This window comes from Drosophila innubila, chromosome X (assembly GCF_004354385.1).
Source record: "Drosophila innubila isolate TH190305 chromosome X, UK_Dinn_1.0, whole genome shotgun sequence".
Taxonomy (NCBI): Eukaryota; Metazoa; Arthropoda; class Insecta; order Diptera; family Drosophilidae; genus Drosophila; species Drosophila innubila.
In genome coordinates, this window is record NC_047626.1 from 24,518,493 (window position 1) to 24,535,253 (window position 16,761).

General features: G+C 39.6%; 3 protein-coding genes across 4 annotated transcripts; 2 read left to right on the plus strand and 1 right to left on the minus strand.

Moving 5' to 3' along the window:
* The first annotated feature begins 380 nt into the window (after positions 1–380).
* Positions 381–5,199, plus strand: LOC117785490 (LIM domain-containing protein jub). Of its 2 annotated transcripts, XM_034623548.1 has the most exons (7): positions 381–2,204; positions 2,341–2,361; positions 3,301–3,441; positions 3,502–3,671; positions 3,880–3,942; positions 4,018–4,183; positions 4,780–5,199. In XM_034623548.1, the coding sequence occupies exons 1-7, from the start codon at positions 668–670 to the stop codon at positions 5,025–5,027; spliced, it is 2,346 nt and encodes a 781-aa protein (XP_034479439.1). In that variant the 5' UTR covers positions 381–667; the 3' UTR covers positions 5,028–5,199. The 2 variants fall into 2 exon arrangements, with proteins under 2 accessions (XP_034479439.1, XP_034479448.1); XM_034623557.1 differs by lacking the exon at positions 2,341–2,361.
* Positions 5,200–5,207: 8 nt separating this feature from the next.
* On the minus strand, positions 5,208–8,144 carry LOC117785483 (nuclear pore complex protein Nup93-1). Its single transcript, XM_034623537.1, has 5 exons — positions 7,887–8,144; positions 7,640–7,820; positions 6,721–7,578; positions 6,028–6,656; positions 5,208–5,966 (listed from the first exon to the last, which is right to left on the minus strand). The coding sequence occupies exons 1-5, from the start codon at positions 8,045–8,047 to the stop codon at positions 5,255–5,257; spliced, it is 2,541 nt and encodes an 846-aa protein (XP_034479428.1). The 5' UTR covers positions 8,048–8,144; the 3' UTR covers positions 5,208–5,254.
* A 726-nt stretch (positions 8,145–8,870) lies between these two features.
* LOC117789899 (chloride intracellular channel exc-4) lies at positions 8,871–16,359 on the plus strand. Its single transcript, XM_034629077.1, has 4 exons — positions 8,871–9,321; positions 14,562–15,071; positions 15,664–15,774; positions 15,863–16,359. The coding sequence occupies exons 1-4, from the start codon at positions 9,229–9,231 to the stop codon at positions 15,938–15,940; spliced, it is 792 nt and encodes a 263-aa protein (XP_034484968.1). The 5' UTR covers positions 8,871–9,228; the 3' UTR covers positions 15,941–16,359.
* Positions 16,360–16,761: the final 402 nt, after the last annotated feature.

A 16,761-nucleotide genomic window follows, 5' to 3' on the forward strand; every position in this document is an offset into this window, starting at 1 on the left:
ATTCCGGCTATTACCAATATTCAAAATTTTCTAGCAATCAAGCTTTGAAAATCACCAGAACCAGCTATAAAGAGCCCAGTCGTCAACAGCCACTGCGGCCGTTCAAACTGTCGCTTGCGCAGAGCTGCCACATGTTTCGCTTTTTAAAGCATTTGTAAGCCACCTATCGATAGGCAATAATAATAATGAAAAATACAGCCAATCGCTGAAAAATACTTCAACTAAATAAAAACAATAAATTGCTAATAATTTGAGGGTATTGTTAAAAGCATTCTTTTTTCAAAAGCAATTAAAGAAGTTTTAAAGTATCGATAATTATATAATAACTCGTTAATATCGATGAATCGATATAAGATCAACAATCCCACCTTGCATGTGTATGCCTGTGTGTAAGCGAGTGTGTGTGTTATGTAGATGGGAGATTCTTCTCTTCATATCTCTGTCTTTGTTTTCCACAAAATTGAAACACACAAAATTATTAAAGAAAAATGTTGCGATTACATAGCTGATAAACACAAAGCAAAAGCCGATAAAACAAAATAAATTGATTGGCTAAGCGGCAAGCGGCGTTTTGTTTGGAATTCGAAACAAAAACGTAAAACGCTCCCTTTAAAGACTCATATACGTACATTGTATATGTATATGCGTGTTTGTGTGTGTGTGTATAATGACCACCCAGCGAACGCATCGAAATGCCAGCAGCGCGGTGGGCGGGGGCGGAGGCGGCGGAGTTGTCGGTGATTCGGACTATGAGACACTGATGCAGCGACTGCACATTGGCAGCTATCAGCGCTCGCCCGGCGCCATTGAGCATTTTATGCACGAACCAACACAGCAGCAGCAGCAACAACAACAGCAGCAACAACAGCAGCAACAACAACAGCAGCAGCAGCAACAACAACAACAGCAGCCACAACAACAACAACGTTTGCCAAGCAGCGAGGATTACAAGTTGTATGAACGCGGCAATATAATAGCTGCCTCCAAGTATGCAACCGCAACGCCCAAGCCCAACATGGATCCCATGATGATGATGATGATGGCCAATGGCAGCAACCACAGCAACAGCGGCAGCAGCAGCGGACTTAGTCAACCAGGTGGCAACTCGCCGCACATTTATGCGCCCACCGCTCAGGTGCTGGGACAACGGATTGTGCCGCAAAAGCATTCGCCCGTTTATGAGAATCTGGAGTTTTACGGGCAATTCGATACGAATCAGAAGCGGGCACAGCCACAAAGTCCCGCCAGTCGTCAGAGTGTCATGTTGAATGATTATCTGCTAATGCAACCGATTGGAGGCGGTCGATTCGCACACACGCCCGTGCCGGAGGCGCCCAAACATAATCACAATCATAATCACAATCACAATCCCATTCACAATCCCAATCCCATTGAGGAGCTGTCGGCAACGGCGCCTATCTATGAGAATATCATACCCCATTCCGGGCAACGTGCACAGCCGCAGGCATCGCCGGCAACGGCAACAATCTATCAGCACACGGAGATGGCGACACCCACACCAATGCCCATGTCCATGTCGATGGCAATGGCAATGCCAATTTCAATGGCAGCATCCAACACCGTGCTCACATCTCCATTGCATCAACGCAGCAGCAGCAGCAACAGCTCGGCTGCAGCGGCAACAGCAACAGTTGCTGGCGGATTGGGTTCACCGACACAACGCTATCGCAATCTATCACTGCCCAGTCACTTGAGTCCAATGGCATCGCCGGTGCCCACGCCGTTGGCCAAGTTGCAACTGCAACAGCACACACCCATCAAGCAGCAACAGCAACAATTGCACCAGGGCATCAATGTGTCCGTCAATCCCAATTACATTGAGGACATCAACAGCTCCGATTACGTCTGCATGACGGCCAATCTGCATCGCAGCAGCAACAACACCAACAACACCAACAATAGCAACAATATCAACAGCAACAATATGAACAACAACAACACTGCCAAGAGTCGCAGTCCCAATAATGTGCGTCTCAATGCGGCAAGTCCACAGCCAGCAACACAACCGCAGTCAACACCACAAACACAACAAACACAGACCGTACAGACAACAACGGCAACAACATCGACAACGCAACAACAACAACAGCAACCCGCAACACTGCAGCTGCGTGCCACGCCCATTTCAATAACGGCGCCACTGGCGGTGGCAACATCACCAACGCCCTCGCAGAGTAGCACAGGTAAATGACAGTACAGTGAAACACTTCCTACAGTCAACATTGAGAATTCTCTCTCTAACAATGCTTCTTTTAATACTATGTATCTTTCTCTTTCTCTAATTTACTTCTTAATTCCCTTTTTGAAATGCTTGCACAGCCGCCTTGCGGCCCAAACGAGGTATGCCGCCCCCACCCACTTAGGCTAAGCTAACCCTCTCTTATAGACCTCTCATTATAACCTGCGACAATCCCTAGCAACAACCTAATTCTTAAAATATATATTATAATAATTTAAAATACCCTGCATAATAAAATGCAACAAAGTGTATTACAACTTTGTGCAGATTTTTGAAAATGGTCAGATAAAGCAATCTCGTACCCTAAAAGTTTTGACGGAAGTATATAGTATTCTTTGCCAACAGCAAGAACAAAGTCGATTTTAGAGTTAGTCAAATCTAGTTAAATGTAGGTTCTTGCTGGGAATTTTTGTGCTTTGAAAAACTTTTTTTTTGTTAACTGATCGGTACAATTTTTTTCAGCGTTGAATAGAGAAAAACTTTATAGCAGTTTTGAAATTTCTATCTTGAATATTTGCAACAATTTTAAAAAGACTTGCCAAAACTACATTATAAAAAAAAAAAAATAACAAATCTTTAGTTATTAGTATTTTCGTTCTAAACTCTTGTTTAAAAAGAGAACCTTGTAAAAGATTGTAAAATAAATATAACTTTTAATCAATATTCGAAGGCTGACTTTAAAAAAAAATCAACTTTACTCTTAAAACAATATTAAAGTCTCGAAAAACTAAAAGCAAAAAAATAACAGTCTTCAAAGATTTTTATTCCAAAACAAAAGTCTTGAACATATTATGAAAGAGTGAATAAAAGCCATTTGAAATTATTATTTTATTTATACTGATTTAGTAAACAGCAGTTGACGAAATAAATCTCAATAATAATAATAATTTATAATTTTCCTTTGGAAAAAGTCGTAAATAATTCTTAAAAAGATGAAAACATAAAACGTCATGAAATCACTTGTAGAAGTAATTTTGTCGCCGGGTATGCCAATGTCGAGTACACTTTTAACAACTGCTCTCCGCTTCTTTCGCTGCCAGGTCTGACTAAGAATCTGCTGCCATACAGCGTGACACCACCGCGTCCGGCAGGTCCGACCGAGGCGCAGCGCAAGATTGAGGAACTGACGCGACAACTGGAGGAGGAGATTGAACAGAGCGAGGAGCATGGCGAATATTTCGGTACGTAAATATATAAAATACAAATTGGAAATTCTTATTGATTAACACAATCTGTTGCAGGCATTTGTCACACCTGTGGGGAGAAGGTGAAAGGCGCTGGACAAGCCTGTCAGGCGATGGGAAATTTGTATCACACAAATTGCTTCATTTGCTGCTCCTGTGGACGTGCTCTGCGCGGCAAGGCGTTCTACAATGTTCATGGGCGTGTCTACTGCGAGGAGGATTACATGGTAGGTGCATAAATTATAAGGACTCTTTATTAACCTATAGAATTGTTGTGGGAAACAATAATCAACATTATAATCTGAATATTTTCATTTCGTAGTACCTCGAACCTTCAACTTTCTCCTTAATTTAGAAATTTTAACAGACTTTAAAATGATTTACAATATTTTTGATAAATCTTAACCTCTCTCCCTCTTTTTTTTCCTTTTGCAGTATTCAGGTTTTCAGCAGACGGCTGAGAAATGCGCCATTTGTGGACATTTGATCATGGAAATGGTATGAACTATCTCTCTCTATCTCGCTTTCATTGTTCCTAGCACTCTTTCTAACTCATGTTTTTATTTCCAACAGATTTTGCAGGCCATGGGCAAATCGTATCATCCGGGCTGCTTTCGTTGTTGCATCTGCAATGAATGCCTCGACGGTGTTCCCTTTACCGTCGATGTGGATCACAAGATTTATTGTGTCAACGATTATCATCGCATGTTTGCTCCCAAATGCGCCAGTTGTGGCAAAGGTGTGCATATCTACGAAAACCAAGCATATTACTCCTATATTTAGTGATTAGTTTTCAAATCTAGTGATAGACAGTTAATTAGTTAAATTTAATCACGCTTGGTAAAGTGTTTTAATTTGTTTTTTATCATAAAATTATTGTTTTTCTGGTTCTCACACTTTTTTTAATTGATAACAATTTAAGATTTGTTTTCTGTGTAATACCCAGCAAATTTAAAATTTCAATAATGCATAGAGCGTGTAAAAAGTTATTTTGATGAAATTAGGTATAAATTAGTATTTTTACTGCATGCAGTAGTTTATGCTTTTTTTATTTTTTGAGATACCCCAACTAAACTCAGTTATTATACGATATATTTAACATGCTTATCAATATTTGTTATAAACGTATTACCATATCATATAGCTGCCATAAGAACCTTTAATCAAAGATGGAATTTTATATGAATATCTTTTCGATGTTCAAGAAAATTTAACTTAGACATCTTTTATTTTGTAATAATTTAATGCTAGTTTAATTGGTTTAAAATCAACATGAAGATAACTTTTCTTTCTCTAAATATAATGTATTTGTATTTTGTTTTGGTTTTTCTGCAGGCATCACACCCGTGGAGGGCACAGATGAGACCGTGCGCGTTGTGTCCATGGACAAGGATTTCCATGTGGACTGCTATATCTGTGAGGAGTGTGGCATGCAACTGACCGATGAGCCGGACAAGCGTTGTTATCCGCTAGACGGGCGACTTCTCTGTCGTGGCTGTCACTTGCAGCGCCTCGCATTGCAATCCTCACCGCACACACGCCACCAGGAGCCCGTGTGCGCCTCCTATCAGTATATGGGCTGAGCTCTGACCTCGTGACTGGACTGACCCAAAAAACTATTACAAAATATGATATATATATATATACTATAACGATTTGCACGCACAAAAGATATACATAAAAACAAATTGAACATAAATATTTCCAATAACCAATATCAAACTATAATAAAGGGAAACATTTCATAAATACAAACGATTGAGTTGTTTGGCAGTTTCATTTGTTCAATTTAATTGGTTTTTGTAATGCTTCAGTGCATCAGAATTTCGAGCTGCACGAGGCGATTGTTTGTGTCCGAGGGCATGCGATAAGGTAATGTGGCTGCCATGTTGGTCAACGCCTTGGCACGTTGCCGTAAGTTCATGAGAAGCTCTTCCTTGCTGTCGCTATGACCCTGTCCTGGTCCTTGGCTGGTTTCGTCGTGGGGAGCGCTGCCATGGCCGGTCTTGACTTGTTGATACTCCATGTAGATGAGGTCCATGGCAGCGAGCAGAACATCGGGCAGAACTTTGATGATATCAGCACCAACCAGTTTCAGGCTGCTCACACAATTGTCAACCTCCCGGCAGTTGTCAGGGATAATGCGATGCTTGGCCAGTACCTCGGTGGCGAGACGTGACTCTCCAGCATGATAATAGTCAAAGAATTTCATAAGCTGTGACAGCAATTGATATGTGCCCAACACATGGTCATCCACATCCAATTTACGCTTGGCCAATGCCAGATTCATGCGCTCCGTGATGTCAACAAGGTGCTCCCGCATGCTGCCCTGTCGTGCCGGCTGATGCACCACCTGTGTCAACAGGGAGCACAACAAACGCAGTGCCTTCTCCAGCTGGCCGCCAATAAAGTACAGCTTGATGGCCGCCTCAAATTTGGTGCGTTGCGCTAGTTCATCACCCACCATGGTGGCTAGCACATGCTTATCTTGCACCATGTTGCTAAACTGTGCAAAGATGCCACTACAAAAACAAGGAAGAAAGTTTAACAAAATGTATAATTGCTTACCGATTTATTGCTTACCCGCTGTAGCCCCATGGATCATGGGGATCGGGATTGCCAAACACCAATAGCAACAGTTGATCATCACAATTCTCGACGAGCAAATCACAGATGCAAGTAAGCATCAAATTGCGTCCATCGACTGCTTTGAAATTTCGCAACAAGTAATAATACTGGAGCGCCTCGTTGGTGTTGGTTTGCTCAAAGCATTTCGTGTACATGATGATGAGACGGGCCAAGTTAAGGCGTCGCATTGGCGCCGGATCCTGTGGATCAGCACTGAGCAGAGGCTGCTGAACTGAGCTCGGTGTGCCGAGCATCGAGAGCTCATTTAGAGCGATGGCCATGTGGACGGCATGCGGACGATTCACATCTGTGCGGGCCAAAAACTCAATGGCCGATTCAAATTGTCCCGTGAGCACAAGAACCTGGAAGTATAGTGGCGTCTTCTCTCGTGCATTGAAATAATTCTCGCCATATTTATCCAGTATGAGAGACTGTAGGCCACCGTAACTCAGACGCTCGATATGATAATCAGAGCGTTCAGCTGTGCAGAGCATCGACAGCTGCATCCATAGGAAATCATCGATGGTGCGGACGACTTCCTGGTGGGGCTCGTGCGGATCACAGGCCAACACAATGGCATACACCTGGCAAGCATCAAGAGATTATCTAGACGTTCAAATTGAATGTATATATTGATCGAGAACTTACCGCCTTCTTATATGGATCCGTGCACACACGCAATTTATTGTTGTACTCGAGCTTTAGCTGACCTTCCAGCTTGGTGTGGGGCCTCTCCTGGTCGCCCAGCTGCTGATGCGATTGCTGATGCTTCTGTTGTTGCTGCTTGTGCTGCAACAGCTTCAGAAGATCCGGACAAACGCCGCCTTCTTTAAGAAACTGAACGGCAGCGCCAAGATCACCACTGCGCAGACTGTAATAGACAAGAGACCAGAGTGGACGACCATTTGAGATGTCGAGCAGGCCGACCAAGGACTGTGGCAACTGAAAGCTAATGCTGACAAATGAGCTGACCGTGTTGTAGACATTGGGAATGCCGCCACGAAGGCCGACAAGACGATTCTTCTGGATGACTGTGTTCATGTATTGCTTATAGCATTGCTCTAGATAGGCGAGTGCTTGCTGGACAAATTGTGGCCCAGTCTGTCGTGCCTTGATGGGATCCGAGTTGCGCACTAAAGGCGACACATTGGCCATGTACGAGAGTACGCTCCACATTTCGGGCACTTGATTATCGATGTCGTTTAGCTTCTCCTTCGCCAGCTGGGTAAGTTTGGTGAGAAGATTAGGACGATGGCTGCTCTGCTGAATGTAAGCAGTTTTAAATTGGTTGTAGGCGCAAATCTCTTGAGCGTATAGAGACTCAATGCGATTAAGACGGGATCGTGGTAAGGCTTCCTGTGGCAAAACAGTTGACACCATCTGGCGATGCACATCGGGAAAGTCTTCCTGATTGGGCCCGACCAGGGCATTGAGCAGACGCTCCTTATCCTCGCCCCACTCTGCATAAATGCAACGCATCCTGTTCCGATCCACCGATTTAAATATCTGTACAGCAATGAATTGATTTAAAAATAATCGCAATTCCTAGAAATAACAACTGCCTTACGTTGACGTTGGTCTCTTCAATTACTGCAATAATGGCATTCTCGCGTTCGTTCTTTAGATAACCCTCCACATCGGTGTCGGAAACCGGATTCAGTGGCTCGAAAGATTTGCGGGCACTTAACGATTCTAGCTTTTGTGTCAACTTTGGTAGATCCACACCTCTGGATCCAAGCAATATGTGTCTGCATAAAAAACATTTATATTTATTGATAATGCACAGGCATTAAATTACTTAATTTATTACTTACGCCTGCAAATCATTTGTGCCTGTCTGCGTGACGCGCGAATGCAACTCCTGTGTGGCTTGAAGCACTTGCGACAGTGTACGCTCCACGCGGGGCAGTTCGGTGTCCATTTTGGTCTCATTTGTCAGGCGCTGCGCCTGTTGCAGCAATTCGTTTAGATCCATAACTAACAATTATATTAATTTAACAACGAAAATCGTGAAAAACAAATTGTCAAAATTTCTAAACTCGCCGCACGCCGGCTATACGCATAGTTGCTTTTGAATTGTAATATCGACACTTATCGATCGCCCGACCGCCACAAATATCGAGCTTGTGGTGTTTGGAGCTAAAAATCATCGTGCCACGTAATTTAAATAAAAATTATTAGCAATTTTTTAATTTTTAATTTTAATTTAATTAGTAACTAAATTAAATTAAGGTAATCATTTAAATGAATCTTGTCACACGCTTAAAGCTGTACCGCCATTCGTCATAAAATTACACCACCTATATATGTATGGCCTTAAATTTAGATGCTTTCCAGCCAGAAACCACACGCGCAAATTGACGTTAAATTTTTAAGTTGCCCGCGCAATTTCCAGGGCTGTCAAGGCTTAAAAAAATAAAATTCAAATTTTTGCCAGCACTGACGGCCAACCTGCCAGCACTGATTAAAATTGCAAAATTTAAAAATGCAAAAAACTCAATATAAAATTAATATATTTAATTAAAATTTTAAGTTCAAATTTTTGGATAAAAATAAATAAAGGTTTGAAGTTAGTCAATCTAAGGGGAGAAGTTAGAAAAAAAAAATATATATTTTAAAGAAAATTCTAACAAAATCGCTGCAAAAATTAAAAAAAAAATTCTATCTAAATAAGTTAAGAAAATTTAAAACAAGGTACAAAAATTCCGAATACCTTTTTTTTTATAGCAAATTTAACTATTATTCTGTGAGTACAAAAATCGAACCAGATCAAAAAATTTTACTGGGTGGCAACCTGCGAACTTATAGTCGCAACGATATCGACACACAACTTTAGCAAAACAGGCAGCACACACCGCAATCGCTTGCTACGGGAAGCAACGTATTTTTTTAATAAAGATTTTACATATACAAGCGTGCTAAAGTACAGTGAATTTTGAAATTGTGTTCTGTGTTCGTGTGTGAATATTGGCAATAAAAATTAGCACAACAAAAACAGCAAAAGTAAAACACGTACGCACGTCACGCGGACAACGAGAACGACGATAACGCAAACATCACTTAAAGAGAGAACAAAAAAAAACACTAACAGCAACTGCGTAAACTTGCAACTTTTTGAACAAGAGAACTTATAGCTTTTGCCAAAGCGTTTAAAACATGTCAGCCGCCGATGTTGAGACACAGCCGCAGCAGGAGACGACGAACGGCACCACCAAATTTGATGTGCCCGAGATCGAATTGATCATAAAGGTGAGTTTATTTAGCCAGGCACTTGCATATATTTATGTAAATACATGCATACCTTATGCATGTGTGTGTATATGTGTCCGTTAGATTTCTTTATGCGCGCTTAGCAAATTTTCTGTGCCGCAATAAAGTGAAAATGCTGCTTCTGTTGTTGCAAATAGCTGCTGCACTTACAAACACACACACACACTTTCTTCTTTTTTGTCACCTTTTGCTTGTCCCCACTTTTGTGTCACATGAAATATAAAACGTATTCATTATGTTCATTTTACGTTTTTTTTTTTTATATATATATATATTTATTCATCATCATTGTCTACCGCCGCCCCCTTTTGTATTGGCTCTGCTCTCAGTCAGTGTGTTCTTCTTATTCTTCTTTTTGTTGTTGTTTCTAAGTTAAGCATCGCAAAAACTGGTTTTCTCTTTCGCTCTCCTCTTTAAGTTCTTGACCAGCTAGGCAGCACACACATAACAGATGTATAAGTGTGTGTTGAAATTTGCATTTGTATTGGCAGCCCTACTAAAAGCATTCTTGCATTTTCTTTTCAGTTAGTTAATAACATCTTATCTGACATAAACTTAATCGCATTTCATAGCGCCAATTGTCTGACAACGCACACGTTTCCATTGCTTTGAAGTGTGCTTATGATTTCGAAATATCTTGGCGACTACGTCATGCAAGTCGAAGACAAAAATACTTCAACTCGTCGAACAGTTTGTTTGCCCAAGTAATTGTCTTTGCGCAAAGCCAGTGTTGATTCTATTAGTAAAGCAACAATTATTATTAGGGCCTTTATACTCCACTCCTCTGACATGCACGCCTGTGTGTGAGTGTGTGTGTCTATGAGCCGCACCCTACATAACAAGTATGAGTAATGCAACTCTAACTGCAATTCAGTTGTCACCCTCTTCCTTCTGTGATGAGCTTTTGCTTTTATGTACGTTGTTGTTGCTGCCTAGTCACGAGTCAGTGAGAGAAAGTGAAACATGGCTGCCAAAGCGCACCTGTTGAACTTAATGCACTCCTCTCTCAATAAAGCAGAAGCGTTTTTGACATAATGCACGCACACAAATAAATGTGCATATGTGTGTATGTACATTTGCCATTTGCAATCAAAAGGAAAACAACAATACTAAACACGTAAATGTACAAATAAAGCGTTTAAGCAAAAAGTGAAAGTTCAATTTGGTTTTGCGCCCAAATACATTGCGCCCGTTTGTTATTATGTTGCATAGATGAAGAAAGCAGCAGGAACAGCAACAACAGCAACAGCAGCATTCACTCTTCCAACTGGCTATGCTTGTCGTTCGTGTCTGCTGCAAACAAAACAAATGTGTGTTCGTTGTGTTCGAGGTCCAACAAACTAACCAACAAAACACAATCATTGAACGCTAAACAGGTTTTTCTCGTGTGCAGTTTTCCGCCTCCTTGGCCAAAGCCAAAGGCCCAAGCAGTCATCGCCCACAAACACACACACACACACACTTACATACGATCAACAGCTCAAAACAAAACAACGGCAACAATTGCGCTCATTGTTTTGTAAGCTTTTTGCTGAAGACGAGCCTCGCTCGATATGCCTTTATTTGGCATCAAAAATATATCGTTAACTTTTGTCTTTAAACAGATTTGAGGTGTGAACAGTTTTGTTTCTGCCCCCACTACAAGATATGTAAATTGATGGTACATCTGAATCGGTTGCAGCAATCATATTCACTTTATAAATATTATTTATTTATAAATACTATTTTCACAAATGCGCAATCCTTAAATATTCATAGCCAACTTGCTCACGATCAGCTCACGCGTCCATCTCCAGGGCGCTCCAGCATGACATTTAAACAAAGCACGCAAGAGAGGCTTGTCATGCTATTGTTGCTTGTTGTTGTTGCTGTTCATGTTGCTCTGGTTGCGGGTGGCGTGTGTGGATGCATTTTCATTGACAAATCCAAAAATACACGCCAAAAAAAGCTGCGCAATGTTTATGTTTATCTTTCTGGCAGTGCCTTTTAAATGCATTTCGCAATTGAAGAGGATGTATTATAAAAGTTACTTAACACTCGTTCTTTATCTGTACAGACTTGTATACAATGTGGTTAACTAAAATAGCAAATAAGTCACAGAGTTCTGAAAATAAAATTGACGAGCGTCTCAGCAGGCCATAAATAATAATGAGGCACGAAGTTTGAAGAGTGTGAAGACGAAAATGTAAGCAAAAAAAAAAACAAAAAACCCATTAGCCATTTACCAATTTAGGCCAAGATACGAGCCAGTGAGCATTCTTCAAGCTCAAGCTCCTTCGTCCCCCTTCTGCACCTCTTCATTCTCCTTTCTTCCATACGGCACTCAGTCACTCTTGATAATATTTGATTATTTTTTTTGGCTATTACTTCATCATGGTGTGAAGCCTTTGCTTTTGCTGTGCTTGCTTCCGCTGCTCTCTGATAAGATATGTCATATGTATATGGAAATATGCGGCATACGGTTGGGCGAACGACAAGAAAGCGCTCAAGGTTGACATCTCTGCCCACCCTCAACATATGTACATATGTATGTGCATAGCAAAAAAAATACAATACATTCATACAAACGTCATATTGCCGTTGCCGAAAAATATTGCTCACTGCAGCTGTCAACGCGAACCGGTTCCAAAAATAAAGCACTCTCGAACCGAAACGCATACATATGTATGTATACGTGCGTATGTATTAATGAACGCGCTAACAATTTGTATTTTATTATTATTATTTTATCTTATCGCACTATTATTTCTGTTTAATTACGTTTCCCCTTATACAACAAAAGCAAAAAATCAAGAGGAATCGAACAGTCTGGAGATGTTTTTGCTAGGAATAGACGTAGACACACACACACACACACACTCACAAATGATAACAAGTGGTGGGAGAGAGACGATAAACCACAGAATAGATTTGTCTCACTTCTCTGAATGATGCCAAGTTGCCATTTAATGTCTGCTTCTTCTTAATATTCTTCCCCAGCTGCTGCCACACACATTCAAAAATTTGTTTGCAAGCTAAATGAAATGTATTTAAAATTAATGATTTTTTCATTGCTGATCAGCGGTTGTAGTTTTTGGCAAGCACTTTTTTTTTGCTTATGGTCTTCAAATATGAAATGTTGTATAAATTGTATGGCACTTGACATTTGCTTCGATTGCCGTCGATTACCGCTTTTGGTTTGTTGCGTTCGTCATTTCTATTTTCGATTGGCAATTGCAATCAGCTTTTCAAGTTGCATTCAATTAAATTGCAATACAAAACAGATGCAGAGAGAGCGAGAGCGAGCAAGAGGGGCCAGCGCCATCTTGACCTTTGACGTTGTACACATGCTAGTGTTGTACAACATACATTTTGCAATTCATATTGCAAACGTAATTACCTTCTTTTTTTGCCAGACACACTACACGTCAGATATGTACTTCTATGTGTCTGGAAGTGCAAGAGTTTCTCGGGAAAAGTAATCAGGTCATTTGGTAGGTTTGTGTGACCAACCAATGTATCTGTATCAGTGTATCGACAAACAGTTAATAACATTGGCTGCTAATGCGACAAGGCACATGTACAATATTTCTGCCGCAATCAAAAAAAAAACCGCTAAAGCTTAAGCGTTAAATGCTTTGAGTGACAACGCACCCGTGACGACGCTCCCTTCCTGCCCGTTCCAGCGCCCATGCTTGGCTGCTTATTTTATATTATGTACCCTACAACAATACCGACAAATAGATACAAATGTACATGCAGATGTATCTGATATTAAATTGTGTGTTATTGAGCTATTAACTTTAAAACACACGCATATTAATTAGTTCTGATTAAAAAAAAAAATTAAATTCAATTGCCAGTGTAATCGATGCGTAAATGTTAAAACAGTTCATTGCGTGCGATTAGTACTGCTTGTTGACAGGTTGTCGAACGATTTGTGTTGACCAGTGCTGCCATAAGCCGATAAGAAAAACAGGATAGACGGACTCCGAAAAAAGGACAAATATTTTTAAAAGGGACAGAAAAACATACTTTTAAAAACTTGTAAATATATATAAAAAAAAAAAAGCTAAATTGACAACGGAGATTTGTAATAGGCTTTACTGCAATTGTTAACATCGCAACCAGCCCTATAATAAACGATTCCCGAAATTTGGGAATAACCTTTTAGATTCGTTTACAAGTAAATCGAGTCAACTTTAACATGGATGCCACTCACTTATTTTTTTTAATTTTAAATAAATATTTTGGGCGAATATTAAAAAGTACAAAAGAAAAAAAAAAGGACAGATTTGCGGATAGGGGATGTTTCAGAAAAAATCAGGCAAATTCATTTTAAAAAGGGACAAATCTGTCCGAAAAAAAGGATGATATGGCAGCACTGGTTTTAACTAGAGCGATGGCGATTGCGATTACTCATTTACCGACTGACCGTCGATTATTACAAGACTTCTATTTTAGGCAACAGCTGGCAACCTTGTAAGCTATGTACGCTGTAAATGGAGTTGTTGTGCGCCGTGTAAAAATAAACACAATACAAACAATTGCATGCTTTTATCTATAGCACGCACACACAGACAGTGTGTGTATGTATTTGTTGCCGGCTGTCGGTAAATCAACAAGTCAATTTCCAACAACAATATCATGAGTTGAAAGATGATGACATCACACACACACACACACTGTACTGTATTTGCTGGTCAAATGCCACGCAGGCGTGGCTGGCATTTAGACTGTGTTGTGTGATGCCAGGAATATGGCACTTCCTGGCCTGACAGCATACCGCCAATATTTTTCGATACTTCTTTTCACTCGATACCATGCGTCAACGTCAACAATGCCATCACGCGACGTCGACGCGAACGCCGACGCTCGTAAAATGTGGATAATGATGATGTCACATGATCAAATTTACAGTAGAAACTTGAAGGAATGAATAGACGGTATTATCTTTATGCAAATTAAACAAGTTGTTGTTGTTGTTTTTTGGACCCGAAAATATGTTTATGCATGTATAAATATACAAATTTGTTATTTGTATGTAGGTGTGTTTATGTTATCAAGTGTGACCTGTATTCGGCTTGAATACAATTTGTCGAATTTAATTTGATTTATTTAATTGACACGGCACGCGATCGTCAATTTGCCATTTAGTATAGATAATAGATACATATGTAATTATAGTATATGACCTCAATATTTAAATGAATTAATTCCCTGTTTCCTCTCCCATTTAGGCATCGACTATTGATGGACGTCGCAAGGGCGCCTGTCTGTTCTGTCAGGAGTATTTTATGGATCTGTATCTGTTGGCCGAGCTGAAAACGATCAGTTTGAAGGTGACCACAGTGGATATGCAGAAGCCACCACCAGATTTTCGAACCAATTTCGAGGCGACACATCCGCCAATTCTGATTGACAATGGTTTGGCCATATTGGAGAATGAGAAGATCGAAAGGCATATCATGAAGAATATACCTGGCGGCTATAATCTCTTTGTGCAGGATAAGGAGGTGGCAACGCTAATTGAGAATCTATATGTGAAATTGAAGCTGATGCTGGTCAAGAAGGATGATGCCAAGAACAATGCCCTTCTCTCGCATCTCAAGAAGATCAACGATCATTTGGCCAATCGCAATACCCGATTCCTCACCGGCGACACCATGTGCTGCTTCGACTGTGAGCTCATGCCTCGTCTCCAGCACATTCGCGTTGCGGGCAAATACTTTGTTGACTTTGAGATACCGGTTAGTACTGCTGCGACACACCGAGGGTCGCCTGATAAGTTCGAAAGTGCAACTTTTTTTTAAATTAAACCATAACATTTATTGAAGAGTGTAATTTTATCAACTGATTGCTGGTTAAGTTTTAACCGGCTAAACTTTTGAATATAGGGCACAAATTTTAAAATTTGCAGAATTTTTAAGAAATGAGAAATATTTATTAAAGTTTTGTTAAAAAATGTAAGCCATCCACTGATGGCCGCTAAAATTTCATGAAGTACTTACTGTCACACTTTTCAAATATTGGCAATATTGTGCAACTTTGCAAAAATGTTGAATTTGAATAGTGCGGTAATAAGGTTTTCTTTGTTTCAAACAAATGGAACGATAAGATCAAAATTTGAAAAAGTTCTTGTCGATTTTAAACCCAAAAAGAATCCATAGTTTTCTCGGCGTAAAGACTTTTCACTCACATGAAAATTGAGTTTAATATAGTTTATATCTATTTTCATTCATGAAAGTTGCTTACTCTTGCCAATGACTTATCAGTCTACTCCTATATAGACTTAATTGGAACATTCTTTTAAGTAATCCAATTCAATCCAATCTTTTGCAGACCCATTTGACGGCGCTTTGGCGTTACATGTATCACATGTATCAGCTGGACGCATTCACACAATCATGCCCGGCCGACCAGGACATCATCAACCACTATAAGCTGCAACAGGTAAGAGACTCTCTCTCCAGCTCTTTTTTAATGCTTTCGTCGTTGTGCTCAAATTTAAAATTTGAAATTTTCCATTTTCCTTTCGCAGAGTCTCAAGATGAAGAAGCACGAGGAACTGGAGACGCCCACGTTTACCACATCCATTCCAATTGATATTTCGGAGTAAAGTTCTAAAGAGCCATGCACAGTTATTATTATTATTATTATTGTACTTTTTTTTTGTGTGACAACTTTACAACTACAACTGCAACTATCAGCGACCACTTTGAATGACAACAACATACTACAACTATACAAAATGAATAGAATATGTATATATACATATATACATAACATACAATAATACTTATACATATGGTATACATATATTTATATGACTTTATATAGATACGCGATATGATAACAAGCAATTGTTCTTTTTTAAGCAGCCACCGTTGCCTTCCTCTAAAAGCTATGCATTTTTTTATTTGACTTGTATTTTAAACAACAATTTCGATTTAATTGCCCACCTGAGTGTGTATTTTTTCTGTTTAATTTTTTAAATTAAAGCTATAATGTATTTGATATGCATAAAAATTACCTACACCTTTTGGGTTCTCCCTTTATTCTCCTATTATATATATAAATCTGCAAGGAGCTTTTGTATGTAATAAAAAATAGGGGTTTCTTATTTTGATTAATTTTTATTTAGATTTTTTTTGGCTCCCTGGCGCATGTTGCCATTTTGTTTGCTTTAAATTTTTATTTAATACCATAACAAGAAAAAAAATATTTAAAAAAAATCAATAAGAATATGAGAAGAGGAAATAAGAGTATTTTTTGTATTAAGTGAAAAATTATAAATAAAACAAAAACAATACATATGTGTGTTTGTGTTGGGAATTGGTTTTCTTGGTGAGCTCAGAAACTGGGATTAATGGAAGCTCCAAGCACTGTAAGTAAGCTATTAATTTTGAATGCTTAGTTTTTGTACTGAGTCGCAAATAC

Excerpts from the sequence above, each read along its gene's own strand:
- LOC117785490 (XM_034623548.1), top strand. The coding sequence starts at position 668 with ATGACCACCCAGCGAACGCATCGAAATGCCAGCAGCGCGGTGGGCGGG. Across the intron at positions 3,672-3,879 it reads ACTGCGAGGAGGATTACATG|TATTCAGGTTTTCAGCAGAC; the intron begins GTAGGTGCATAA and ends TTCCTTTTGCAG. Across the intron at positions 4,184-4,779 it reads ATGCGCCAGTTGTGGCAAAG|GCATCACACCCGTGGAGGGC; the intron begins GTGTGCATATCT and ends GTTTTTCTGCAG.
- LOC117785483 (XM_034623537.1), bottom strand. The coding sequence starts at position 8,047 with ATGGATCTAAACGAATTGCTGCAACAGGCGCAGCGCCTGACAAATGAG. Across the intron at positions 7,579-7,639 it reads TTGAAGAGACCAACGTCAAC|ATATTTAAATCGGTGGATCG; the intron begins GTAAGGCAGTTG and ends ATTGCTGTACAG. Across the intron at positions 6,657-6,720 it reads CGGATCCATATAAGAAGGCG|GTGTATGCCATTGTGTTGGC; the intron begins GTAAGTTCTCGA and ends GATGCTTGCCAG.
- LOC117789899 (XM_034629077.1), top strand. The coding sequence starts at position 9,229 with ATGTCAGCCGCCGATGTTGAGACACAGCCGCAGCAGGAGACGACGAAC. Across the intron at positions 9,322-14,561 it reads AGATCGAATTGATCATAAAG|GCATCGACTATTGATGGACG; the intron begins GTGAGTTTATTT and ends TCTCCCATTTAG. Across the intron at positions 15,072-15,663 it reads TTGTTGACTTTGAGATACCG|ACCCATTTGACGGCGCTTTG; the intron begins GTTAGTACTGCT and ends AATCTTTTGCAG.